The following is a 26,962-nucleotide window of genomic DNA, read 5'->3' on the forward strand; positions in this document are numbered from 1 at the left end:
GGGGGGGGGGGGGGGGGGGGGGTTGTCAAAGATTAAAGGTCCAAAGTGAGGGGAAGTCAGTCAGACAGATTAACGTGCTGATCTCAAGAGTCCAAGATCAACGGTTAGAAAACACAAAGATAGGAAACAGAGAGGAGCATTCACTTTGACTTTTTATGATTGGTTAATTGACTAATTGTTGCAGCTCTGATCAATATATGACTGAAGTTCAAAACTCAGACCGGACAGCCTGGACCGCAAATTTCTAAACTAAAGTTTGTATGTGAAACCAGAAGCCAAAGAAACCAGAAGAGTTTCAGGTTTCTGTGTGAAAGAGTCAAAGAAACGAATGCAGGGCAGAGTTTATCGGGGGGGGGGGGGGCTGCAAAGAGTGGTGTGAACTCAACAGCCAGCACTCGAACCTCTCACCGTGCTGGAGGGTCCTCAAACCGACGCACCTGCTTTCAACTGCATCACCGCACAAAGAAGAAACTGTATGTGTGAAATGTGTAAAATAAAACCCACAGTCTGGTCCTCTAAAGACGTCCTCCCCCCTCTCTAAGCCCCCCGCCTCCTCACATCACATCTCCATATCTGATCTCAGATTGTTTAGTCTGCCCATTCACACTGTTCGAGACAGAGGGAGCAGCAGCGTCTGTCCTGAGCTTTCCTTCGGCTTCTTCAGGTTTCAGATGGATCATCGGTTACAGACACGGAGATCACTTACTTCATATAGAGACCACGTTAACAAGCGCTCGTCACTCAAGGGTTCACCGAGTTTTCTAAACGTCCCGCACATTAAATGGTGGTGCGTTTACTGACACAGTTGGCTACAAAAATGAACTCTACTCTAGATAAGTTGAAAAAATGAAAGCTAGAAGACACAGGAAATGTTCAGCAGCCTGAGCTCAAACTTTGGGTGTCAGAGTGTCCTTGAACACAGCGTCAGGCAGTGGAGCAGAGGTCTGCTGCTGCCGGTGGCGGTGCGTTCGCTGCCTCCAGCGTTGTGCAGTGAATAAACCTGCAGGTGCAGTACACTCTCGTCCGGTGGAAAAGTCTGAGTGAAGCTGTAATTACAGTCGTGAAGAGCTCAGGAGCTTCATCACCGCAGCGTGAAGGGTTGATCCAGATGTGAGCAGGAATATAAGAAGGTTTAATAACAGCCTGCCGCAGGTTCATAAAAAGAGCGGGAAACAAACACAGAGAGGGAGGGAGGGAGCAACCTGAGGAGACGGTTCACACATCAACTGACCAAAGGTCCACAGATGACGGAGACCTCCATCTGCCTCCAGATGTGCTCATGACGTCTGAGACGCTTCTCACTCACACATTCACAACAGTCAGTGATAAACTGGACAGGTGCAGATTCACCTGCATCATCATCGTCGTCATGACGCTTCAGTTCACCGCAGCTCTGCGTGTCCATTACACAGACACACGGGACGGTAATGATCTGAATACTACAATACCCATGAGCCTCAGCAGCACACGTCACCATAGTTACTGAACTCATCCAAAACTGACGCAGGAATCCGAACTGAATCAACTTCAGATGCAGATTGTGAAATCAGACTGTGAAGCTCTGTGATTGGATGTTTCCTGCTGAAATGCACCCTGGGAGTTGTAGTTGACGCCTCTCCTTCAGTTATTATTACGGTTGTCCCTGTGTTGAACTCTACAGGTGTAGAGATGATGTTATGTCGATTGTTGTGTGTTTTATTTCATTACTATGATTCACACTTTCATTTATGTGAATTTCCACGTGAAGAGCCTCGTGAAAAGGAGCCGAGTCGTCTTTATTCAAAATGTTGAAATAAAGAATAAAAAGCTGCGTGTGACGGTGCAGCAGTGACCCTGAACGCACCACGGGGCCTTTTAATTAACACACAGCAACAAGAATGTGGAGGCCGTGCTGCAAAGTGATGATGAGTGAACAAACAGAGCGGCAGGTTAAACATCAGGAGGTGATTCCTCACAGGAGGAGAGGACGCTGTTTGTTGTGTGGAGGGGGGGCTGGGTGGGGGGGTGGGGGCTGGGGGCAGGCAGGTAAATAAAGACCAGCTTGGCAGCCTCACCTGGAAACTTCCACATGAGAAGTTCAGGAGCATCAGACCAAACGTTTCCTCAGTGTGACTCCAGGATCTCTGCTCTCATGAGGTCACACTGTCCCTTTAAACAGCAGCTTGAATCAGCCCTTATCACTTCCTGTTCGCAGTGCATCTAATGGATGTTTCAGACAATCTCTCACTGGGTCAACTGTGATACTGAAGGGGGGGGGGTGGGGGGGTCAAAGATTAAAAGGTCCAAAAGTGAGGGGAAGTCATGTCAGACAGATTAAACGTTGCTATCTCAAGAGTCCAAGATCAACGGTTAGAAAACACACAAAGATAGGAACACAGAGAGGAGCATTCACTTTGACTTTTTTATGATTGGTTAATTGTACTAGATTGTTTGCAGCTCTGATCAATATATGACTGTGAAGTTCAAAACTCAGACCCGGACAGCCTGGACCGGCAAATTTCTAAACTAGTTTTGTAATGCTGAAACCAGAAGCCAAAGAACCAGAAGAGTTTCAAGGTTTCTGTGTGAAAAGAGTCAAGAAACGAATGCAGGGCTAGAGTTTATCGGGGGGGGGGGGGGGGGGGGTCCCAGAACAGCAGCGTGACCACACAGAAAGAACTAATGTTCCTCCTCCTCCTCCATGTCGAAGAAGAAAAGAAAGACGTTTGTGAGGAGCTGAGGAGGAGCAGCCTCCTGCCTCTGATCTCCTCCCCCTCCTCTCTTTGATGGGGGGGGGGGGGGGTGGGGGGGGGTCTTTGTCACAGACTCTTGAGGTCTGAAGAAAAGTCTGAATTCCTGAGACGACTGGAGGTTCAGACCTGAAGGTGACACACTGAGGAGGAAGTCGGGTCGTCTGCTTTTAAGTCTGGTTTCTGAGGCGGCGGGTTCGTTCCGGTGACTCTGGTGTTTCATTTTCAGACAGAGTGAGACGTCGCCTCGAGGTCAGGGCTTTTATTAAACCTGCTGAAACCGTCAAATCAGCTGCAGATGACTCGCAGGCAGAGAATAGTTTTTCTTCTTTGTTGTATTAAAGTTGATTTTGACAGACACACGAACCTGTTGTCTGACTGATTATTAACAATAACCAATAATCACCAAACTCCACTGAACATTTCTAATCTATAACATCTAATATTGGTCTAATATTTGATGTTATAGAAGTGACGTCACATATCAGATTAAAACAGTGAAAATTAATCTGAGGCAGAGAATTTAATCGTATTGTAAAAAGAATTTATAAATTAACGATTAATCATCAATAAATGCAAAAACAGCATAAACACTAAACAATAAATAAACCATTTATAAATACATTCATTAATTCACGAATAAATGATAGAATTAAGATTCACTCGTCAATTTCCATTTCCTTTCCTTTCTCCTTAGCTTAGTCATGTAGCTTCTCCTGTTAGCCTCTCTGGTTAGCCTGGTTTCATCAGCACTGAAGGAGTGTCACAGAGAGGCTAACAGGACAAGCTACATGACTAAGCTAATCGATTAGCTAACAGGAAAAACAGCTGGAGAAAGGAAATGGAAAGTGAAGAATGATTCAGGAATGTGTTCCCATCTTTAAAATGCCTTTTCAAATAGTTTTTCAAATTCTATTATTTATTCATGAATTAATAAATGAATCTATAAATGGTTCATTTAATGAGAGTTGAAGCTGTTTTGTAAATCCATTTTAAATCTTGAGTATTTATTGACGGATTAATTGTTCATTTATAAATTCTTTTACACTTCCTGTTTTTAATGTTTGTTAAAATATGAAATCCTGAGACGTCCCTGATGCATGTGTAAAACTGCATTAAGAAAACTATTAATTTCACAACGAACACCTTCAACAGGAAGAGCGAGTACGACGCTCTCACATCTGGATCTGGATTAACTGAGACACTGTGGACGTTTAGAGACGAGACGTGTTGATGTTTGAAGGAGAAAGTCCTGAGGTTTCAAACTCGGCCGAAGAGGAAGAGGATTGTTGTTCTTTCAAAGTAAAATAAAACTGCTCCCCCTCAGTCTTATCTGACTGAAAGAACAGACGTGTCACCTCGACCTGCAGCCTGAGACGCCAGCAGCTCCAAGGTTACGGAGGCACCTGAACGCCTCGTGTTTCCAGCTCGCTGAGACTCTGACCGTCATCTCTGACCTCAACACATTCACTCTGTCACAGACTTTAACTGTTGGTTTCTCCCAGGCGACGGAAAATATAGATAATCAATAATAATAATTAACTGATAATTAATTAGCTGGTTGTTTTGGCTCAAACTTTTAAATGTGGAAAAAGCTCCGAGGCTCGAGGTTTAAAATAAACAGTCTGTTGTTAAATTCATCACATGTTCATCATCACGTCACCAGTGTCAGTGGGTGAAAGATGATACAGACGATGATGAACTGCTAACGAGATCAAGGTCGGTCACCGTGGAGATGATGAACTATCTGAGCGTTATCTCTGAGCCACTGTGTTTGGTGTTTTCAGAGCGTCAGGTGATCAAACATGAAGGTCGCGTTTCTCTGAGTTTTAATTCACTCTCACAAACTAATCAGTTTCACATTCATCAGTTAAATCTCCCTCCAGTGTAAAGGTCTGTGTCCATGTGTAGTGTGATTATAGATCAGCTCTAGCTTCTATATTAATACTGTGAAAGTATCAAAGCCTCAGTCCACAGAGAAATGCACACAGCCTGTATTCAGAAACTGAGCCTTAAAACCAGCCGTCAGGACTTCTGGAACTTTGTGATGTCACAACAAAGCAGTCACCAAGCCCCGCCCACCTGGACCCACCATCCAAACCTTGCAGGATTTGGTTTCTCTGAGTGTTTTTACCTGAAATCTGCTGTATTTTTATTGGATCACTCAGAAAAGTCACAGGAAGTGACTTCACTTCTCTGATGTCTCTCCAGAATAAAGCTCCAGAAACCCACTTAGAACCCAGAGAGAAAAGTTTACAGTGAGAGTTGTCTGAACATCAACTAATATTCTTTATTTAATATATGAATTGAACTGAACTGTAAAACAAAATCATTCAGTTGTGAAAATGAATTAATGTCACGTTGACTGAGTGAAATTTAAATGTGGGTCAATAATCCATCAGCTGTGTGGTGGTGATGTCACAGACACTGAGCTGCACTCTGAACACTCCTGTTTGAGGCTGTCTGGATGCTAAGCTACAGCTAGCCTAGCCCTGTTGTGTTGTTTTCATGGTCATAATGTGACCCGTGTGATGAGGCAAATCAACTGCACATGAAACACTGAGATCCAACTACACCTGAACTCAACACCTGAGCTGAAACAGGTGAAGCCTCCGTCCCTCCGTGTGTCAGCTGACCGCTCGTACAGGAAGACGTTCATCAGTCCGCATGGAGAGCAGTGCACTGTGGGAAAACGGCGGGTCTCAGGCCCGGAGCTGCTGCTCATCTTTCCCAACCAGCCATGAAGACACAAGTCCATCTTTTCCCTCTGGAGCGGCCAGCTGTTGCAAATTATACCAATCTGAGAGTGTGGTGGGGGAGAAGAAAAAGATAAGAGGGGTGAGGGAGGGAGGGGGGGAGTCATTCTGGTCCGGACTCCATTGTTTAGTGTCTGAGGAATGAGCTCAGCGTGGGAACTGGGATGTGGAGAGATTACGAGAAGCTGCAACAGCTGGACGATCGACTCCCGGCTTATTGCAGCTGAATGACAGAGACACTGAGGCTTCCCCCCTTCAACCCCCCCCCCCCGCCCCCCCAACCCCCACCCATACCCCACCCTTACATTTCCCTTAACATTCCTGTGATTCTGGATCTTCTGGAGCACGACATGTTGGAGATCTGTGGAAACTTCTGGAGCTGCTCTCCACCGACCACACAGTGTATCTATAGATTCACACGTCCAGTCTACGTGTTGTAGCTCTACGTTGTTCTGGAGGGAGACACTCAACCTCCTGACTGACGTCCCAACACGTCCAACTATCACTAAAGACTCTCTGGAAACGTTTGGACCTGGATCTGGGAGTCTGGAGTCAGTCTGGACTCAGCAGGCTCAGGTCCAGGTTCAGGTTCAGGTTCAGGTCCAGGGTCAGACTGAACCTGAAGCTCCTCTGGTTTTTATCTGGAGGATTCAGGGATGTTTGTCCTCCATGTTCAAAGAGCCGCTCAGGTACTGAAGCGAGGATCACATGACCCACTCTCACTCAAAAACATGGTTTCATTTAGACGTAGAACATTGGAACATAGAACAGACATCAGGTCTCATAAAGACACCAGATCTAAAACAACAGGAGCTGGTCCCAGTATTATACAACAGAACACAATAGAATAGAATGGAATAGAATAAATAGAATAGAACAGAATGCCACACACACACACACACACTCTGTCCATCTATAGGTTTTTCTTCTTTGAGGGTTTTTCGAAGTCTGAGCTGAGAGTCGAGTCCGGACACGTCGCCTTCCTGCCGCAGACACACTGCAGCACTTCAAAGAGCCCCCCCCCCCACACACACACACACACACACACACACACACACACACACACACACACACACACACACACACACACACACACACACACACACACACACACACACACACACACACACACTCACTTCCTGAGATTAGGACTGCTGCCATCTCAGCCTCAATCTGAACCATCACCACGCCTCAGAGTAACACTCAGGTGATCATCGACCAATCAGAGCTCAGCAGGTGAGATCAACAACAGCTCACCAATCACCTGTTTACATCACTACGAAATGACCATGAGCAGAGACATTGCTCGCTGCTGATTGGTCAGAGCCACATGCTTCCTGAGCAGTCACTTTTTCAAACTATTGATCGATCGATCGTTAGCATCAATGCAGAACTGATGGAGACCAATTCAACCAGTGGATTCTCAGGTGGAGCTGAAACGATTCATCAGATTTTAAAAACAGATTTCATCAGTAAGAACAGTGAAACAGTGTCAGATGTTCTGCTTCTCTGAACGAGGCGACTTCCTGCTTCTCTTGGTGATGTCACTGTGAACAAGGAACTACACCTGTTCAAACAGGAAGAGGTCAAACAGACGCTCGGCTCTGTGAGGCTGCGATGAGCATGTCGGACTGTAGATTAATCGTAATGAAAATCATTATTAAAGCCCTGATCTCAGGGTTTCCCACAATGCTCCTCTTCCTCTGGCGTTTCTAAAACGTCTGTTAAAAATCACTTTGGCAGAAAAGTAGAAAATACTGAGACTTTTCTAAACAGGATGAGATCAACAGGAAACAAACTCTTCACGCAGACAAGAAGCTCAACGAGCCCTTCAACCTTCAACAAACAGTCAGAGCACCACTTCCTGTCCACAACATAAACATTTAGAAAACTCACTCAAAGATGTGATTACACCGTCACAACAGCTGAAACACAAATATCTGACCTACAGCTGCATCTGTCTCATCTAAAGGTGTCCGCCTGTGGACCAATCAGAATCCAGAGGGAGGAGCCACAGGCGTGGGCGACAGTGAGAAGCAACTGCTCCTTAACAACAATGAAGGCACCTAAAGCACGCCAGCGATGTTGTGTTACACATCACGTGTCCTGAACGCCGTCACATTCAGGCATCACGCGACTGTGTTTGGTTCAGTGAGAACAAGCAAAAGCGGGATAATGGAGGATTTTAACAGTAATATATGTTAAAATATCTCAAACAAAACAACCACAAAGACTCAAAACATCCACAAAGACTGAAAACATCCACAAAGAGACTGAAAACATCCACAAAGACTAAAAACATCCACAAAGAGACTGAAAACATCCAAAGAGACTGAAAACATCCACAAACAGACTGAAAACATCCACAAAGACTCAAAACATCCACAAAGAGACTCAAAACATCCACAAAGACTCAAAACATCCACAAAGAGACTGAAAACATCTACAAAGAGACTGAAAACATCCAAAGAGACTGAAAACATTCACAAAGAAAGAGACTGGAAACATCCACAAAGACTGAAAACATCCACAAAGAGACTAAAAACATCCAAAAAGAGACTAAAAACATCCACAAAGACTGAAAACATCCACAAAGAGACTGAAAACATCCACAAAGACTCAAAACATCCACAAAGAGACTAAAAACATCCACAAAGAGACTAAAAACATCCAAAAAGAGACAAAAAACACACACAAAGACTGAAAACATCCACAAAGACTCTAAAAACATCCAAAAAGAGACTAAAAACATCCACAAAGACTCAAAACATCCACAAAGAGACTCAAAGCATCCAAAAAGAGACTGGAAACATCCACAAAGACTGAAAACATCCACAAAGAGACTAAAAACATCCAAAAAGAGACTAAAAACATCCACAAAGACTGAAAACATCCACAAAGAGACTGAAAACATCCACAAAGACTCAAAACATCCACAAAGAGACTAAAAACATCCACAAAGAGACTAAAAACATCCCAAAAGAGACTGAAAACATCCACAAAGACTCAAAACATCCACAAAGAGACTTAAAACATCCACAAAGAGACTAAAAACATCCACAAAGAGACTAAACACATCCAAAAAGAGACTAAAAACATCCACAAAGAGACTGAAAACATCCACAAAGACTGAAAACATCCACAAAGAGACTAAAAACCACCACTACGGGACATGTGTTGTTTGTTGTTGGTTACAAAGACATACGAGTAAGGAAAGAGGGACTCTGTCACAGCCTGAGAAGATGGAACCAGGGAATTTTGGTATTTTTAAACCATGACTTCGAACCATTGGTTGATAACCAAGACTGCTGCAGATTAATTTTCTGTTGATTAATCGACCAGTAGCTGCAGCTCTACATGAAACTGACATCAGCTGGTGGCGCCCACGCACTCACTTCCTGTCTGAGCTCCAGGCGACAGCTGGTTTTTAAAAATAAGAGCGTCGCTGCAGCTTCAACACTCACTGAATAAAGCAGAGCTGAGACGTTCTGACTCCACAGATCTGATCTGCAGAACAAAGCCCGAGCTCTAATTATGAAGCAAACACCAACAAAGAAGACACGGCCCGCGGGGGGAAAACACAGCGTGTAATTAAAAGCAGCTCTAATCAGAGTTCAGTACCTGAGGCCACAAATGCAGCAGCTCCTCCAACCAGCAGCATGAGCCAACCACTCAGGAATGTCAGGCCCGGTTAAAAACAGTGGAGCTGCCGGGAGCCACAGGCTTCAGAAATAGACAGGTATTTTTAAAAGGCCGAGTCGGAGCTCCAGGAAAATTAAGACGGGAGGGAACAGAGCAGGTAACTGCGGGGGGGGGGGGGGGGGGGGGGGGGCAGAGCTGCAGATAAACATTAGATTGATCTGATCTGAAGTTTTGAAGGTGACGTCTTCAGAGCTGAAGTGGAACTATTGATTAGTGATCTGTTAAGAGGGAGATGACTGCAGTGGTTTAGATTAAAAACCAAAAGGAAAAACACTCAAAATTCTTCACTCAAGGCCGACTTACAAGATGTTTTCAGCCACAGCTCATGGCCTTCATCAGCAGATAATTATGTAGTGGCCCAGAGGGGTCAACACAAAGACAAGTCAATATGTTGTGACTTTTGTATTTGTGTTGACCCCTCTGGGCCACCGTAATAACATTTTATTCTTTATTCTATTGAAGGAAATCAGGTAAAAGTCTCTTTTTCAACACAGACAATAGAGCTCAGTCCTCTGAGGAGGACCATGAGATACAGCTGAAAGCTCTGGAAAAGGCTAGGAGGTGGCCTGTAGCCTGTCAGGACCAGAGTCCAGAGTCTGCCAGTTAAAACTAACCAAGCAAACTCCCATTTTACACGTTCATTCACGTAAAACTAAACTAATAAGTTGCTTCAACCTCCTAGTTGTTTCTCTACGTTGTTCCAGACGGAAACACTGACCCGAGAAATAAAGAAACACTGAACCCACAGACTCGGCTTCATGACATCAGAGAAAGAAAAGCAGCAAATGATCAGGTGATCAGATGATCAGGTCTGAGAAGCTGAAACCAAAAAATGTCGACATGAAAAATCAGTCAAACGATGAATCGATGATCAAAACAGTCACTGATTAATCTCCCGTGACTCAGCCGAACAAACCTGTTGATTTAAGTTTGACCTAAAAAGTGAAGTTTCAGGATGTTGGGTGAAAGCCGAATTACAGAGTGGGTCTTTAAGTTTTAGAAAACATATGTTTTCATGCCACAGAGCCGTTTTTATCAGGAAGCATGAAAAGATGAACTTGTCTGTGACTAAAAGTTGAGGAACCAGTTTGATCTCAGGAGATTTAAGTGTCAGAATCAGAATTAAAGACAAACAGCAAAGGTGAAGAATCACTCGACTCCTCATCGATCACACACACTTCCTGAGTTATGATGTAACTGATCCCCAAACAACTCCACTTCCTTCAGTCCCTATATATGACCAGCTGTCCTCAGAGGACGCCTGGGTCCCTCAACCCCCCCCAACAACTGAATCCACAGACTGCTAACTTCACACCTCCGGCTGTTTGACAGGCTGGAGGCAGAGCTGCTCTCAGTCTGAGCAGTTTGTCACACAAACACTGGAAATCCCAGAGTGAGTGTGATGGAGCTGCAGCAGGAACTGAAGCTGGAGAGGCTGACCCACAGTCATGTCAGAAAATAGCTGCAACCCCCATCCCCACACACACAAGTACACTCCACCCCCAACAATGAAAACTATGTCCTCCTGTTATATTGCTGGCAGCAAAAAAAATCCTTCATTCCTAAACTTCCCTTGTTGCATCACTGAGTTCTCAAACTTTAAACACAGGAACCTGCTGAGGAGAAGCTGATCTGTGACCTTCCTCCTCCTCCTCCTCCTGTTTCATATTTCTTTCATGTCAGAAAAAGGTGCTGCATAACTCAGAGTTAAGCAACCGGATTATCTCCACACATCTGAAAGTTTCACCAAACTCCATAGAAAACATCACCGATTTAAACTTTCCCTTCGACGTTGAAATCATGCTTACGTCATGTGACATAACCGATGGTATTTTTTAATTGTAATGATATAATCTTCAATTCGGCAAACAATTATTGTAACAAACACTTATTTGCTTCATTAACTTTTCAACTAACAACTTTTCACAGCTGTTTCTCGCTGCTCGCGACGGTGTATTTTCGCGTGTTTCTGCTGATAGTCAAACTGTGGATTTAGGTCGGAATTTTACCTACAAAGTGAAGTTTCAGGATAAATGGTGAAAGCCGAATTAAAGAGAGGGTCTTGAAGTTTTACAAAATGTATGTTTTCGTGTTGTGCCACGGAGGCTTTTTTGTCAGGAAGCATGAAAACTTTAACTTGTGGGTTATTTCAGGGGAGTTCGGCGGTGCGGATCTCTCCCGCGGAGAGACGGGGATGATATCGAGGGCTCTTACCGAGATGCAGGGTGAGGTTGATGGAGTTCGGGTACTGGATGCCCGCCAGCATGGTCTGGCTCTGCCACCAGGTGGTATCCTGCTGGTTGTTGTAGTCGGTCAGGTACACGGCGCTGTGGTGGTTCCGCGGGTCCCGGGCGTCACAGATGTGGCAGGACTTGGTGACCCCGGTGGCGCCGGTCTGCACGCAGTACTCCTCCGGCGGAGAGCCGCAGGTGTTGGTCGCCACCACCGTCACGTTAAAAGCCGCGTTCACGAACTCGGGCATGCAGCGCTGCGGTCTGCCCTGCTCGTCCGAACACTCGTCCATGGCGGCGCGGACACACACCGCCGCCACCCAGCTCCAAGCGACCAGAGCCCGGATCAAACTTCGCATTTTTTCGGTCCTGTCCGTCCTCCTCCGAGACCTGAAACTGTGTGCGCGGCTCCGACACAAACTCTCCCTGAACTCGTCCGAAGTTTTCGGTAACTATCCGGTTACCGACCGATTCCCGAGGAAACAGTAAAACGCATCAAGTAGAAACATGCGGGGAAAGTTGGGCAGCGGCGGCTTCTCTCGGCTCCAGGCCGCGTCCAGAGCTCGTCTCCCGGCTGTGCTGCTGTGTGAGGGTCTGGGATCGGGGCCTCAACTCTTTGTGTCCGCCGCCATGCACCAAATCCAGCAGGAAAAGACGGGACTCCAGACTACACCCAGTCCGCTACTGCGCAGGTCCGAGGCGCAGAGGACGCTCCGGCAACTTCCGAGTCAACTCTGGAATCAAACCTCAGACAGTCCTGCAGAACCAAACCCCGCGAAGGTTTAGGGTCTTTCAGAGACCCCATTAAAACTAAACACCACCCTCCACCTCCATCAGTTGTTAATCTCCTCTTCAGTGGATGGAAATCAAACATTAATCAATCAATTTTTTCATTTGACTTCTTACTTTCCCACATGATGAAGAACAGCGTCTTTATTTTCTCACAAACCAGCAACTGAAGGAAGTTTGGATGAATTTAATCTGATTGTTGAATTAATAATCATTTCATTAATTATCCTGTAAACTATGAAAAAATCCCTGAAAGTGTCAGAAAAACAAAAATAATCAAATTTAGAAATGTGAAAAAACAAAAATATTAGAAATCATGACATAGAATCAACAACTATAATCTCATAACTGATTCATTATTTAATAAATGTAAACTTTTTTGATTTGCCATGAGTGTTTTTATTCTTTCACCTTTTCCTGCAGAGTTTGACTTCCATACATGACTCTACTGCAGTGATCAACAGCAGGATAATAATAATAAAACATACACAGATTTATAGTTTTTCTCCTCGTTTTATTTATTAATTCTGTATTTTTTGCTTTTGTTAATTGAAAAACGCTTCAGAGCTGGTAACATCATCTCAGTCAGGTTACTGTGTGTTTAGTTACTGTGTGTTTAGTTACTGTGTGTTTACCTGCCACAGATTAAATGTTGTTTGTTAACAAATAATAATAATAATAATAAAAAATATGACAGTATAAACACAACACAGTAAATGCATCTCAAATTGAGGAAAATAAAACAAAATAAAGATAAAATAAAATAAAATAAAATACAGAGTTACAGTTGTGCTGACTCTCCTCCAAACTGAGACCAGAATAATTGTTTAAATAGATTCTTTTAATGGGTTTTTCTTCTGGACCTTTGGATGTGATCAGAGGAGACAAACAGATGATGAAGAGACTTAACGAGGTGTTAATTAACACACAGTTCAGCTCTGATTAGATCTTCAACAACCGCATCAACTATCAGAGCACTTTCACACCCATGCCAGAGGTCAGAGGTCAAACATGAATCTGACAAACAGACTGAAGGTGTTTTCATGTGAGATTTGATCAGAATGATTCTGACACTTTTAAACCAATTAAGTCTCAAATTTTCTGTTTTTGAGACGAGAAACAAAAACAAAATGAATCAAAATAAAAAGTGCAAAAACCCAAACATGCAGAAAAGTCTAGAAAACATTTAAAGCAGAATTGAATGAAATCAAATCAACATCAGGATTTAAACAATTAGTTAAAACAATGAAAATGTGACTCTTTGATCCCAGAACTGAGTCCGGCTGGTGGTTCTGACTCCTGAACTCCTGCAGGATCCACTGTAAAGCTTTTCTTCTGGAGCTTTCAACCATAACTTGTGGTCTTCAACCTCATCTCTACGGCTCAGTCAGGCCTGATAGTGACTGATAATGAATTTATCAACAACAATGTTGATATTTGATTAATTAGAACCCACTTCATCACTTCAGGTGACTCTGGGTTTAACTGGTGCATGTTCACACACAAACGAGCCGTTGATTAGATTATCACACAGTGGAGCCCAGGGGCCCCTGAGGGTCGGGGGCCACATTAACCATCAGCTTTAAAACTGTTTTTAAAGCTTTTGAAACCTGATGTTTAGTTTGTAGTTTAAAACCAGTCAGACGGCGCCTCCTGCTGGTCGCCTGCTGCTCACATCTACAGTTTTCTTTTCACATGAATTTATTATTCAAACACATTCATACATTATATTTTTATTAATTCATTTGAATTCAGCCTCTGAAAAAGTTCATTTATTATTTAGGATGAATTAAGACTTAAAGTTCAAAGGAAATGTGTAAATAAAGTTTCTCTTGAAAACTGTGATCTTTACCTGTGATTTAAAAAGTTTATCTATGGAAGCCTGAAGCTGCCAAGACTGAAATAAAATCAGATCACAGTGAAATTTTATTTTCTGTCTGAACATTTTGTTTGACAAAAACTCAGTTCAAAACTAAAGTCCAGTTTTCATGTTTGAAAAATTCACGTTTCCAGCTGAAGTGAAAACTGATGAAAAGCTCATCAGCTGTTTCCACCACAAACAAAACACAGTTACAATAAAACTCAACGTGAAACTGACGATTTTCCACTTAAACTTCACAGTTTATGAAGATTTGTGCTTCTACTGAACTGGATCGTCGTGGTCTGGACTCGAACCAGGACCTGGAGTCCAGAGTCCACACCTGGACCCGGGCCTGATGGGACATGTAGTCTGTCAGTCATTTAAACTCAGGGGGTTTACTGGGGATTTAGGGACCTGGGGCCAGTTTAACAATTTACAATAAAAACTTTATTTAAAAAAGAAAAACAAACAAAACAGCTGCAGATCAAATATCAAACATTTATTGATGAAGCTTCCACAGATACAAATGATCAATAAACAAACAGGTTCAGAGACTCACAGATCAGAAGAGTGTTTACAGCAGCATATCTTCATAATCATCTTCTTCATCTTCATCTTCATCATCATCATCATCATCATCTTCAGTAGACGACTTGTCCCAGTTCTGGACTTCACATGAAAACCAGACCACATCGAGAAACTGATGATGGTGCTGATGTCATTGTGGTGATGATGTCATCGTGCTGCCAGGATGTCAATAACCTCCTCTGTAACCTCCTCTGTACCCTCCTCCCCCTCCTCCTCCTCCTCTGTAGCCCCCACCTCCTCTATAACCTCCTCCTCCTCCATATCCACCACCTCCTCTGTAACCTCCTCCTCCACCTCCTCTGTAGCCCCCACCTCCCCTGTATCCACCTCCCCCGTACCCTCCCCCACCCCTGTAACCCCCACCTCCGTATCCTCCTCCTCCGTATCCTCCTCCTCCTCTGAAACCCCCCCCTCCTCCTCCTCCTCCTCCTCCTCCATCGAAGCGTCCCATCTTCGGGGGTCGAGGTCCGTCTCCCATCCTGTGCAGAGAGACAACAGGTGAAACCAGCTGCTGGTGTTTCCATGGTGACACAAAGATACGCTGCTATTGTCATAACATCATCTCAACGTCATATTTCACCTACATTACCCACAATGCACCTGGATCTGTGTGTGTGTCTCTGTGTGTGTGTGTGTCTCTGTGTGTGTGTGTCTCTGTGTGTGTCTCTGTGTGTCTCTGTGTGTGTGTGTCTCTGTGTGTGTCTCTGTGTGTCTCTGTGTGTGTGTGTCTCTGTGTGTGTCTCTGTGTGTCTCTGTGTGTGTGTGTCTCTGTGTGTGTCTCTGTGTGTCTCTGTGTGTGTGTGTCTCTGTGTGTGTCTCTGTGTGTCTCTGTGTGTGTGTGTCTCTGTGTGTGTGTGTCTCTGTGTGTGTGTGTGTGTGTGTGTGTGTCTGTGTGTGTGTGTCTCTCTGCGTGTGTGTGTGTGTCTGTGTGTGTGTCTCTCTGCGTGTGTGTGTGTCTCTGTGTGTGTGTGTCTCTGTGTGTGTGTGTCTCTGTGTGTGTCTCTGTGTGTCTCTGTGTGTGTGTGTCTCTGTGTGTGTGTCTCTCTGCGTGTGTGTGTCTCTCTGCGTGTGTGTGTGTGTGTGTGTCTCTCTGCGTGTGTGTGTGTCTCTCTGCGTGTGTGTGTCACCTCCGTGTGCTGCTCATCATATTGATCCCGGCTGCAGAGGGTCTGGACACGTGTCTGATGAGGTTGAGCAGCCGCTCGTTGCTCTGGTCCATCTGTCTCACGTACTCCGGGTCTTTGGTCACTTCCACCACCAGAGCCTCCAGTCCGGCCCGCAGAGCGGCCACGCCCCCCGCCACCTGGTGAGGGATCCTCAGCTTGATCCTGGACAGGTGGAGGTGAGTTTTACACACAACATTCAGTGTGTGAGCGTGATCTCTCTCAGCTCTGATCGATTGATTAGTCAGTAATCAGCAGCTGTTGATAATCGATGAATCCTGGTTCTGAACATTTGGTTCTTTTCTTTAAAAGTAAAACATGTTCGTCGAGTCCTTGAAGTCAAACGTGACTGATTTATACTGATGCATCTGAACCATCTTCTATCAGACTGGCACTATTGATTATTGATTATTTTCATCACTGATTCATCTACTGACTGTTTCCTTTATAGATCAACTGATTACACAATACACAAAGTGACACCTGGACAACATCTGTTTTCTCCAAACATCAACAGTATTAATAATATTATTAATATTAATATCAATAATATAATTAGAAGCAGCAGACCTTCACTTTTGAGGAGCTTGAACATTAAAAAATAGTTTTGATAGATATTAAAACAGCTGCTAATTAATCTTCTGATAATCAACTGATGGTTTCAGCTGCACTTGTTTTTAAAAAGCCTTTCTTTATCTATCTATCTATCTATCTATCTATCTATCTATCTATCTATCTATCTATCTATCTATCTATTTCATGTGTAAAAGTTGAGACAGGAACCGAACCGCCGACCTTCTGATCAGTGGACGCTCCACATGACTGGCAGCAGGTGTGTGGACTCACCAGTCGTCCAGCTCCACCACGTCTCCGTTGGAGCCGATCTTCTTACAGGCGAACAGCAGCAGCTGCAGCGGACTGACCAGAGTCATCCCTTTAGCCGAGATCGCCCGGGTTCGGATCTGAAAACAACGACAGGCGCCAAAAAAACAGAAACAGCCATTTAGTTTTCTTATGGACACAACACGCAGGATGTTGAGGCTCGTTTTGTGACCGAACTTCTGAAAGTCCAGACAAACTGAGGTACGAAGAAGATCATTCTGTTGATACTTGAATCTAGAACCTCCTCACCTCATCACTCTGTCCAGATACAAACGTCTCATGTTTCTGAGATCAATATATATCCGTTAATATTATACTTCATTATGAAACTGCCAGAAAATATTTTGTTTTTTCCTTGGGATATTATACAGTTAATTTAAAGCTCCATGTTTCTTCTTCTGTGTTTTATTTGAAGTGTTGATCCATCAGAAGATATAAAAACCATCTCAGTGTAGTTTCACATCTCCTCTCTCAGGCTTCTCCCTGGAGCTCTAGTAACAACAGGTCGGTGAGCCAATCAGAAGAGAGGAGGCTGAGCCTCTCTTCTGATTGGCTGACTGTTTTCTGACTGATCCAATAGAAATAAAGCAGATTTCAGGTAAAAACACTCAGAGAAACCAAATCCTGCAAGGTTTGGATGGTGGGTCCAGGTGGGCGGGGCTTGGTGACTGCTTTGTTGTGACATCACAAAGTTCCAGAAGTCCTGACGGCTGGTTTTAAAGCTCAGTTTCTGAATACAGGCTGTGTGCATTTCTCTGTGGACTGAGGCTTTGATACTTTCACAGTATTAATATAGAAGCTAGAGCTGATCTATAATCACACTACACATGGACAGAGACCTTTACACTGGAGGAGCTTTAACATCAGTACAAAGTGTCACAGAATCAAAACGGTATGAATGAACATTTAACAGTTTGCTGCTTGTTCCTGAAGCTAAAGGTTACAGGAGGTCATGTCAGCAGTGAGGACGACTGCTCTTTACCTTCTCGCTGAAGACGAAGAAGGGGGAGGGGTAGGTCATGTCGTGGCTGCTGAACGGACAGTTGACGGAGGACTTGTGGATGAGGGCGTTGCGTCCCTCCGTGGTCAGGATCTTCCTCTTCTCTTTGTGGTAACAGACGTTCGGGTACGAGCCGAAGGTCAGCAGAGAAACCACCACGTCCAGGTTGTTGTCCGGTCCGACGGCGTTGAACATCTGAGTCATCAGACTCTCTGGGGGGGGTCACAGCACAACGACCACAATCTGGAGATGTGCTCCAACCAACCTGACATTCATTCATGTCCAAACTTAAAACTTATTAATTTTTTGTTTCTTGTTTTTTTTCCTTTATTTTCTCTTTGTTTTTTATATAATTCTTTAAAACCTTTTTTCACTCTTGTATGTTTGTTCTGACGCAGAGGGATAAAAAACTATAAAAAAACAGAAAAACAGAAATTTTTATTAAAGCTAAATGATGTTTACACATTGACGTTCATGAGAAATCCTTCAATTATAATAACAATGACTAAATTGTCTCCTAAATATTGCTGCTGTATTTCTTCCCTCAAACTCTGGTCGAGGTTTTCTTCCTCTAACCAGAGGGGATGTGTGGTGCGTTCAGGTACCTTCAGGGAATCCAGAGTTGACCAGGATCTCCTTCAGCTGGACTTTGGCCTCCCAGGTCATCCTCAGGGTGGACATGTTGAGACGTTTGTGTTCACAGAAACGACTCTCCGCCTCCTCGCCGTTGATCCTGAACACAGAGAGGGGTCAGGGGTCAGTGTCCCCGACGGACGCCGACCACATCCTCCTTTATCATCAGGTTCACACCTTCATGATCCTCCTGACCAGTCAGACTCACACAGGATTCAGACTGTGGAGTTTTTAAAAGACTCTGATAAATATGTAAATGAGGATCCATCAGATGTAGAGACAGAACGAACCAGAACACTGGACCAGAGTCGAGCTTCAGCAGCTGAGAAACAGTTCATCTTCTCATTAATGATTGTACTCACACAGGTGTGACGTCAATCCATCACAGCATATTGAGAATAAAGGAAATTTAAATGTACATAAAGATAATACTAATGATCGTGAGCGCTCAGACCCACCTGACGTCGTCCCAGGCCTGGAACACCGACAGCAGAGCCACGTGGTCAGAGAAACGGCTGCCGGCGAAGTTCCTGTGGACGAAGCCCAGACGTTTCCCCTCGCTGATGAACGGCTCCGGGAAACAGGAGGCGGCCGAGATGGTGCACATCGCATCTCCGACACTAGAGGGAGACAGAGAAACACAGTGTACTGATGTCACCCCCCCCCAGTAATAACACTGAGGCGATTCATCAGTAAAGAGAAGGAGAGACTGACTGGAAGATGCAGCCCATGATCATCATCTTCCCCAGTCGAGGTTCGATGGGGAGTCGAGCCAGAATCCGTCCCAGAGGAGTCAGCTCATCGTTAGTGTCTAGAGCATCCAGCTCTGACACACACACACACACACACACACACACACACACACACACACACACACACACACACACGATTAAAGCTGAGGAACACATCAACACGTATCATCCTGCAGCTCGTTTGTTGAACGAGTGAACAAACACATTGTTACATCAGTTTATCCAGGTTGAATTTCCTCCACGGGGATCAATAAAGCTTCATCTCATCTGATACCTCTCAGAGTGTGCTCGGCCTCGATGACGGCGTCCAGCGGCGGCGGCTCGATGGCCTTGGACAGGAAGTGACCGATGGCTCCAAGTCTCAGCAGTTTGATGCTCAGAGCGACTTCGTGCAGCGGAGTCCTGAAGATCTCTGGAGTCATGTGAGTCTCCAGCCTGCAGAGACACACACACACACACACACACACACACACACACACACACACCTGTGATCACCAGCTGATGGACAATAACAGCAGCTGAGCCTCGTGCTGACCGGGGGCGGTACCTCTCGAAGCGGGCGTGGCTGCAGAGGTGGAAGCAGAACCCGGGTCGGACCCGCCCGGCTCGGCCCTTCCTCTGCTCCAGGTTGGTCTTGGAGGCCCAGACTGTGGCGTAGTTGGTCATGTTGTTGTGGGAGGTGAAGAGCTTCACCTTCTGCCTGCGGACACAGCGAGGACACAGTGAGTGTGAGCGTCTGAGGGACGGGGGAGGGGTCACCGTGACGGCTGATACTCAGACTGACTTGCAGGAGTCGACCACGTAGACGACGTCGTTGATGGTGATGCTCGTCTCTGCGATGTTGGTCGACAGAATCACCTGCAACATCAGGCCGCAGGTGAAACATCGTCACTACAACAGGCAGAGGCCGAACTGCTCAGAGAGCATCTGATGGATCTGTTTATTATTATCTAAATAACAGGACTAGGTCTAAACCCAGTCCATGTCTGGATCCTCTGGTCAAGCCCTGATTTTAGAGCTGTGACGTCACCAAACACATAAATGAAATGTAGACTTGGTCAGAGCCTTGTTTTCAGTCATTTGTCATGTTTAAGTTACATAATTTAAACTCAACACTTCCTGTAATTGTTTCAAAGTAAAAGCCCTCAAGAGGACTTTTATTGCAGTGAGTATTTTCTCATTTCTGGCTGCTGGTGTTTGTCTTGTTCACATGTTTTACATGCTGTCCAATGGTGGAAATATGATCACTGAGTCAGTCAGGGACGTTCCAGATTATAGAACCTCGTTTCTCTGAGTCTGAGTCTCCCTGGACAAACTGAGGTCACAGGTTTTACAGTTGGTACCTTCCTGATGTTGTCGGGAACCGGTTCAAACACCCTCCTCTGCTCCTCTCGGGGGATCTGAGAGTGGAGCGGCAGGATCTGGTACCGGTTACTTCCTGGGAACAAACACAAGACCAATTTCTTCATTCAGCGCTGTGTCATGCTCGTAAAGATTTATTTAAAAGAGACCAAACTGAACGTGTTGTGGGCTCAGTCTGAGGTGAGATGTGCGGCGCTGCGTACCGAAGTGCGGGTTGGTCTCCAGGTGTCTCTGCATGGAGTAGATGAGGTTCCAGCCGGGCAGGAAGATGAGCACGGCTCCGGCCACCTGCAGCGTCTCGATGTACCTCAGCAGCGCCTCCACCAGCTCGAAGGACGTCTCCTTCTCGTTGATCTGAGCCATCGAACGCTTCGTCTCCGCCGTGTACTCCGGCCCGCAGATCACGTTACAGTTCGTCTGCGGACACAGTGACGACTCCAGTTGAAAACCGGCTCCACACTGACACAGTTACTCAACACAGTTCTGACTGAACCATCACAGGAAAGAGATTCTTACGTCATCGTCTCCTCCCTCCTCGTCTTTGTCTTTCTTCTTTCTGTCCATTGGTGGAGGGACGAAGTTGGTCATCTGGATGCAGTCCTCCAGGAAATACTCTGCCACCAAGGAAACACATGAAACATCCCAAACTTAAAGTCTGATTTCTGTCACGTTAAAAAACTACAACAGGAAGTAATTCTCTCTTTATTTCATGCCCCATTTCTTTCTCTCTGTCTGTCTGTCTGTCTGTGTGTCTGTGTGTCTGTCTGTCTCTCTGTCTGTCTGTCTGTCTCTCTGTCTGTCTGTCTGTCTGTCTCTCTGTCTGTCTGTCTGTGTGTCTGTCTGTCTCTCTGTGTGTCTGTCTCTCTGTGTGTCTGTGTCTGTCTGTCTGTGTGTCTGTCTGTCTCTCTGTCTGTCTGTCTGTCTCTCTGTCTGTGTGTCTGTCTGTCTCTCTGTGTGTCTGTCTGTCTCTCTGTGTGTCTGTCTCTCTGTGTGTCTGTGTCTGTCTGTCTGTCTGTGTGTCTCTCTGTGTGTCTGTCTCTCTGTGTGTCTGTCTGTGTGTCTCTCTGTCTGTGTGTCTCTCTGTCTGTGTGTCTCTCTGTCTGTCTGTCTCTCTGTCTGTCTGTGTGTCTCTCTGTCTGTCTCTCTGTCTGTCTGTCTGTCTGTCCCTCTGTCTGTCTCTCTGTCTGTCTGTCTGTCTGTCTCTCTGTCTGTCTGTCTCTCTGTCTGTCTGTCTGTCTGTCTGTCTGTCTGTCTGTCTGTCTGTCTGTCTGTCTGTCTCTCTGTCTGTCTCTCTGTCTGTCTGTCTGTCTGTCTGTTACCTTGGACGGGGAAGGTTCGTCCGAACACCTCGATGATGGGACAGTTGAAGAAGTATTCTCTGAACATGGTGGTGTCGATGGTGGCTGACATGAGGATGATGCGGACCTCTGGGTAGGCCTGGACCACGTCTCTGAGGACCACCATCAGGAAGTCCGTCTGCACAGACACAAAAGGGGTGGGGGGGTGGTGGTTGTCAATGAACACAGGAAATGATCGGACCTTTCCCTGGTCACATGTCATGTCACATGTTCAGGAGTCTTAGAGACGAACTCACGTTGATGTCTCTCTCGTGGATCTCATCGACGATCACGTGACTGATGCCTCTGATTCCTGCTTCCAGCTTCCGCAGCAGAACACCTGAAACATCCATCAGAGTCAGACTGACACAACATCCACACTGAGCCGGTTAACTCTGAGTCCACAGTGTGTCTCTGTCCACGGCAGAGTCTCTGTGGCTAAAGTTGAGCTGTGACTCCGCCTTCATCACTGATGATTGGAGCTCGACGTTCAAAACACTGACAGATATTTGTGGACAGTTGTTAGTCTCATAACTGAGGTGAGACACATTGGTCTCAGTCTGCTCACGTACCGACGGTGCAGAAGAGGACGCTGGCGTGAGGTCGAGGGAGGACGGACTCGAAGCGGACGCTGTAGCCGCAGCTCTTCCCCAGGTCCTCCCCTCTCTCGTAGGCGACTCTCTCGGCCACGGACACGGCGCTGATCCGTCTGGGCTGCAGAGAGGACGAGAGTTTAACAACACCAGAATATAGACATGACTGGACACCTGAAGACCCTAAATACACCTGAAACCTCGCCAGTACAGAGAGAGTGAGTTAGCATTAGCACAACCGCTAACATTGTGTCAGCTGCTGCCAGTTACAAGCTAACAAACAACAAATAAAAGATGCTAATTACGCTAACGGTTCTGACCCGTCTGCTAGTCTCTGGTTCTGGTCTCAGACTCCTCCTCTGAGTCTGGGTCTGACTGAGTCTCTCTGATGTTTCCTCCTCTCACCATCTTGATGCTCTCTGCTCTTTCACCTGTCCACCTGGAGCCAGCAGGTGGTGGGCGGGGCTCAAGCAGGAAGCTTCAGACCCAGTTTTTGATTTGCTGAGCGTTACCTGGGTGACCACGATGTTGCAGTCGGACGCTCGGCCACCCTTGATGAAGCGGTCCAGGATGTACTGAGGGACCTGGGTGGTTTTGCCGCAGCCCGTCGCTCCTCTGATGATCACCACGGAGCTGCTGTCGACGGCCGCCATGATCTCCTCCTCAAACTGTTTGACGGGCAGCTGGTTGCGCTCCGCCAGCATCTGAACCACAGAGACACTTGACGTGTTACCCGGAGTTCACCTGTTCTCAAAGCCAGACTCAGACCAGGACAAGAACCGGTCCATCCGGTCCAGGTTCTCCTGACCTGAGCGACTGAGAACCGTCGCTATCGGCTGGATTCACATGATTTACACTGAACATCTTTACGCTCAACATTCAGAAAGAAACAATGATTTAAATTAGAACATAACTGGATGGATTTAGTGTCAGTATGGATGATGCTCCAACATGAAGTGAGATTAAATTCACAGAAAATATAAAAGAACAATTTAATTACTGAACAAAATCTGAGAAAATCAATGAATTTTAACGTTGGTTTGTCTGAAGGTTCAGGTGTGAATCCTGATCAGGTTCAGTCCAGACTTCAGGGAGAAACAAAGCAACCTTCATAGTTATTATTATCATTGTTATTATCATTTTATTATTATTCCATTCATTTTAAATGAATGTCTTCAATGTTTTATGTTCATTTAGTCTTTTCATGTAAAGCAAGTAAAGTTTATCAACATCCTCATCATTATTTCACCTACGTCACATGATCCCTGACATCAATATGTTCATTACAGTAGAGCAGAGGAGGACTGGACCGACCTTCTGCAGGTTGTCGTCATGTTGCAGCTGGTCCATCAGCTCGTCGTGCAGGTCGCCGCTGATCTGCTCCGGCGTGCACTGGGAAAAGAAAAGATCATTATCAGTGAGTTACACACTCAGACTCATCAGGACCTCCGACACTCAAAAGCTTCTATGTGAAAAAGTGAGAGTGAGTTCTATTAAACAAAGAATCATAAACTTCTTCCAGGACAGTTGATGGCTGATTGTTTTCCATGAGTGGAAACATTGTGGAAACAGTAAGAACGTGCTGCGTTCACACGACTTCATCGGGATCAGCTGGAACGAGCCGTCGGCGTCTGAACACCCGAGTCACAGACGTGGAGGAAAGAACCATGTCACCTTGACATGAAGAAAAAACCAGACACAGGTTTCCAGACAGCTGCTGGTCTGAGCTGTGTCTGTTCACCTGCAGTAAAACACCTGTAACCAGTGGTAAACATCTGTAAACCAATAACTGACCCTGGTGAAACTAACAAACGCTTTCCCTCCGCACCGTCAGAACACAGACTCACGTAGGCCAGCGGTCCTTCGTCGATGTTGCTGCTGGTCCAGGGGTTCCAGTTCACCTGAGGCGGCGACCAAGGGACGACGCCGGCTCCGCTCTGGCGCTGCGACGGCTCGAACGTCGCCATCTTCCCCTGAACCAGAGACACTGAGCCGCTGGGGTCTGCAGGCTGCACAGGACGACCCGGGGAACAGGCGTCAGGTTAAAAACACACAGTGTTCACTGAGGGTGATGATGATGATGATGATGATGAGGCTGCTGTCAGGTGACTCACCGGTGGGGGGATGTGGACTCCCAGCTCCTGGACCACGGTGGCCAGCTGCTGCTGGAGGTCTGGAGACACGCTGACCTCAAACACCTCCAACTGGACACACACACACACAGACACGCACACACACACAGACACGCACACACACACAGACACGCACACACACACAGACACGCACACACACACAGACACGCACACACACACAGACACGCACACACACACAGACACGCACACACACACAGACACGCACACACACACAGACACGCACACACACACAGACACGCACACACACACAGACACGCACACACACACAGACACGCACACACACACAGACACGCACACACACACAGACACGCACACACACACAGACACGCACACACACACAGACACGCACACACACACAGACACGCACACACACACAGACACGCACACACACACAGACACGCACACACACACAGACACGCACACACACACAGACACGCACACACACACAGACACGCACACACACACAGACACGCACACACACACAGACACGCACACACACACAGACACGCACACACACACAGACACGCACACACACACAGACACGCACACACACACAGACACGCACACACACACAGACACGCACACACACACAGACACGCACACACACACAGACACGCACACACACACACACACACACACACAGAGTCAAACACATGTTGGTTTTCTGATGTTTCCATTTTAAAAAGTAAAAGGCGGAGCTTCTCTCAGCCGTACAGTTTCTCCCTCCTTCTTCTTGGTGACGCCGGAGTACGCCTCGATCACTCCCAGGTGATACAGCTGCCGGATCAGAGACAGAGCGCACGACTGCGCCGCCAGCTTCTTGTTGGAGCCGTGCTCTCGAGCCGTGATCCCTGCGGAGCACACGGAGCAGAGCACATGACCCAGACGCTCCTGCCTCGAGCCAGCTGAGCTTTACTCTGAAATCTGACTTTTAAAATGACAGTTACACAAACAACAACGTTTTGGCCACTAGAGGCGCTTCAGAGCAGAATTCTGACGAGCTGTGGTTTGAATCTCTGACAGCTGTTTGCAGGTTATTCTGCAGTCCCAGTTAAAACAAGCTGCGCCGCCTGCAGCGTGAGCCGCTCCCAAACCAGGAAGAGCTTTAAAAACAGGAACCTGAAGATCTATTTTAGCAGATACTGGCAGCCAGTGGGCTGAGGAACCAGGGCAATAAACAAACTGAGGTGATTTCAGCTGGAGTGGTTATTCTTTCATTTTCATTTTGTGCAATGACGACGATGTGATTTCTGTTGGTCTTGTACCAAACAAACATGTTCCTTTCACCAAAATCTGTTCAGTTCGTCCTCGAGTCCTCGTCATGTTTGTGCCGAACTTCAAAATGGCTGCTCTGACTGTCGCCGGCGTGGAGGAAAAAACAAAAACAGATATCACATCATTGAGACGGAAATCTTTCTTACTTCTGCCGAGCTGCTTCACAAACAGCTGCATCTCGGCGATGAAGCTCCTGCAGAGACAAACACAAACATCACAGCTTCACTTCCTCTGAGCCTTTCAAAATAAAAGCCTTGATGGACACAGCGTAGAGTGAAGTGATGAACTCACCTGCCGCGCTCTCAGGAGGAAGCCTGTATGTTTTTCTGCCAGACTTAGGATTAATAAACACCAATCAACAGCTCTGACTCTGCCGTCTCCCGGCTGCTCTCTGCCCTGCGGTGAACAGTGACACCAGAAATCACAACCAGACTCCTCTGAGCCCTGAGCTGCACCCATGGGACAGCTTTAGTGCACCTAAACGCTGTCCCATGTCTTCCTTCAGTGTGGCTGTGAGTTCTGGCGTCACCTCGGCGATCAGTCTCTAAACTCCACCTCCGGCCCACTTCACCAGCTGACTGTCGGTCAGGGTTTAAATCAGGATCAATCTTTTTCATGTTACAAGTTTCATGTTGAGATCAACTCTTTCTAAAGACTAAATGTACTGAACGGATGATGATTGGTGAAGCAGCTCTTCCCTCAGGTCGTTACACAGCAGCTGACAGGAGTCAAGTCTGAGGCGCCTGAAAACACTGACTTCATCCCTTCATGTCAAAGAGCAGAGATTCAGGAGGATCTACTGTCAGTAACTGAATGTGTGTGTGTGTGTGTGTGTGTGTGTTAGACGCAGTGAGATCTCTCTGGTGTAGCCGACACACTCCGGAGGTCTCTGGGTTCACAGCAGTCCAGCAGAAAAACATACAGGAACATCCTGAGCACCGGATTTCAACCACACACACACACACACACACACACACACACACACACACACACACACACACACACACACACACACACAGACACACACACAGACACACACACAGACACAGACACACACACAGACACACACACAGACACACACACAGAGAGACACACACACACACACACACACACACACACACACACACACACACACACACACACACACACACACACA

The 26,962-nt window shown here is 46.1% G+C and overlaps 2 protein-coding genes across 3 annotated transcripts in view; both read right to left on the minus strand.

Annotated features, from left to right (window-relative positions):
* The window catches only part of lamc1 (laminin subunit gamma 1), a 53,910-nt gene extending 41,317 nt beyond the window's left edge, over window positions 1-12,593 (minus strand). Inside the window, exon 1 of the mRNA XM_022758995.1 lies at window positions 11,402-12,593. Within this exon, the coding sequence (XP_022614716.1) occupies window positions 11,402-11,777 (376 nt within the window). The 5' untranslated portion in view covers window positions 11,778-12,593. The remainder of the gene's footprint in view (window positions 1-11,401) is intronic.
* A 1,991-nt stretch (window positions 12,594-14,584) lies between these two features.
* Window positions 14,585-26,962, minus strand: part of dhx9 (DExH-box helicase 9) — a 17,380-nt gene continuing 5,002 nt past the window's right edge. For both annotated transcript variants that reach the window (XM_022758999.1, XM_022759000.1), the window contains exons 7-28: window positions 25,953-25,999; window positions 25,246-25,382; window positions 24,493-24,582; window positions 24,226-24,387; window positions 23,693-23,770; window positions 22,891-23,082; window positions 22,358-22,499; window positions 22,043-22,125; window positions 21,768-21,924; window positions 20,965-21,062; window positions 20,652-20,865; window positions 20,430-20,524; window positions 19,871-19,944; window positions 19,634-19,786; window positions 19,361-19,521; window positions 19,049-19,160; window positions 18,793-18,954; window positions 18,307-18,434; window positions 17,684-17,913; window positions 16,666-16,781; window positions 15,784-15,984; window positions 14,585-15,135 (exon numbers count right to left, since the gene is read on the minus strand). In XM_022758999.1, the coding sequence (XP_022614720.1) occupies window positions 14,823-15,135; window positions 15,784-15,984; window positions 16,666-16,781; window positions 17,684-17,913; window positions 18,307-18,434; window positions 18,793-18,954; window positions 19,049-19,160; window positions 19,361-19,521; window positions 19,634-19,786; window positions 19,871-19,944; window positions 20,430-20,524; window positions 20,652-20,865; window positions 20,965-21,062; window positions 21,768-21,924; window positions 22,043-22,125; window positions 22,358-22,499; window positions 22,891-23,082; window positions 23,693-23,770; window positions 24,226-24,387; window positions 24,493-24,582; window positions 25,246-25,382; window positions 25,953-25,999 (3,145 nt within the window). In that variant the 3' untranslated portion in view covers window positions 14,585-14,822. The remainder of the gene's footprint in view (window positions 15,136-15,783; window positions 15,985-16,665; window positions 16,782-17,683; window positions 17,914-18,306; window positions 18,435-18,792; window positions 18,955-19,048; window positions 19,161-19,360; window positions 19,522-19,633; window positions 19,787-19,870; window positions 19,945-20,429; window positions 20,525-20,651; window positions 20,866-20,964; window positions 21,063-21,767; window positions 21,925-22,042; window positions 22,126-22,357; window positions 22,500-22,890; window positions 23,083-23,692; window positions 23,771-24,225; window positions 24,388-24,492; window positions 24,583-25,245; window positions 25,383-25,952; window positions 26,000-26,962) is intronic.

This window comes from Seriola dumerili, unplaced genomic scaffold, assembly GCF_002260705.1.
Source record: "Seriola dumerili isolate Sdu_G_001 unplaced genomic scaffold, Sdu_1.0 BDQW01000315.1, whole genome shotgun sequence".
In the NCBI taxonomy this organism is placed as follows: domain Eukaryota; kingdom Metazoa; phylum Chordata; class Actinopteri; order Carangiformes; family Carangidae; genus Seriola; species Seriola dumerili.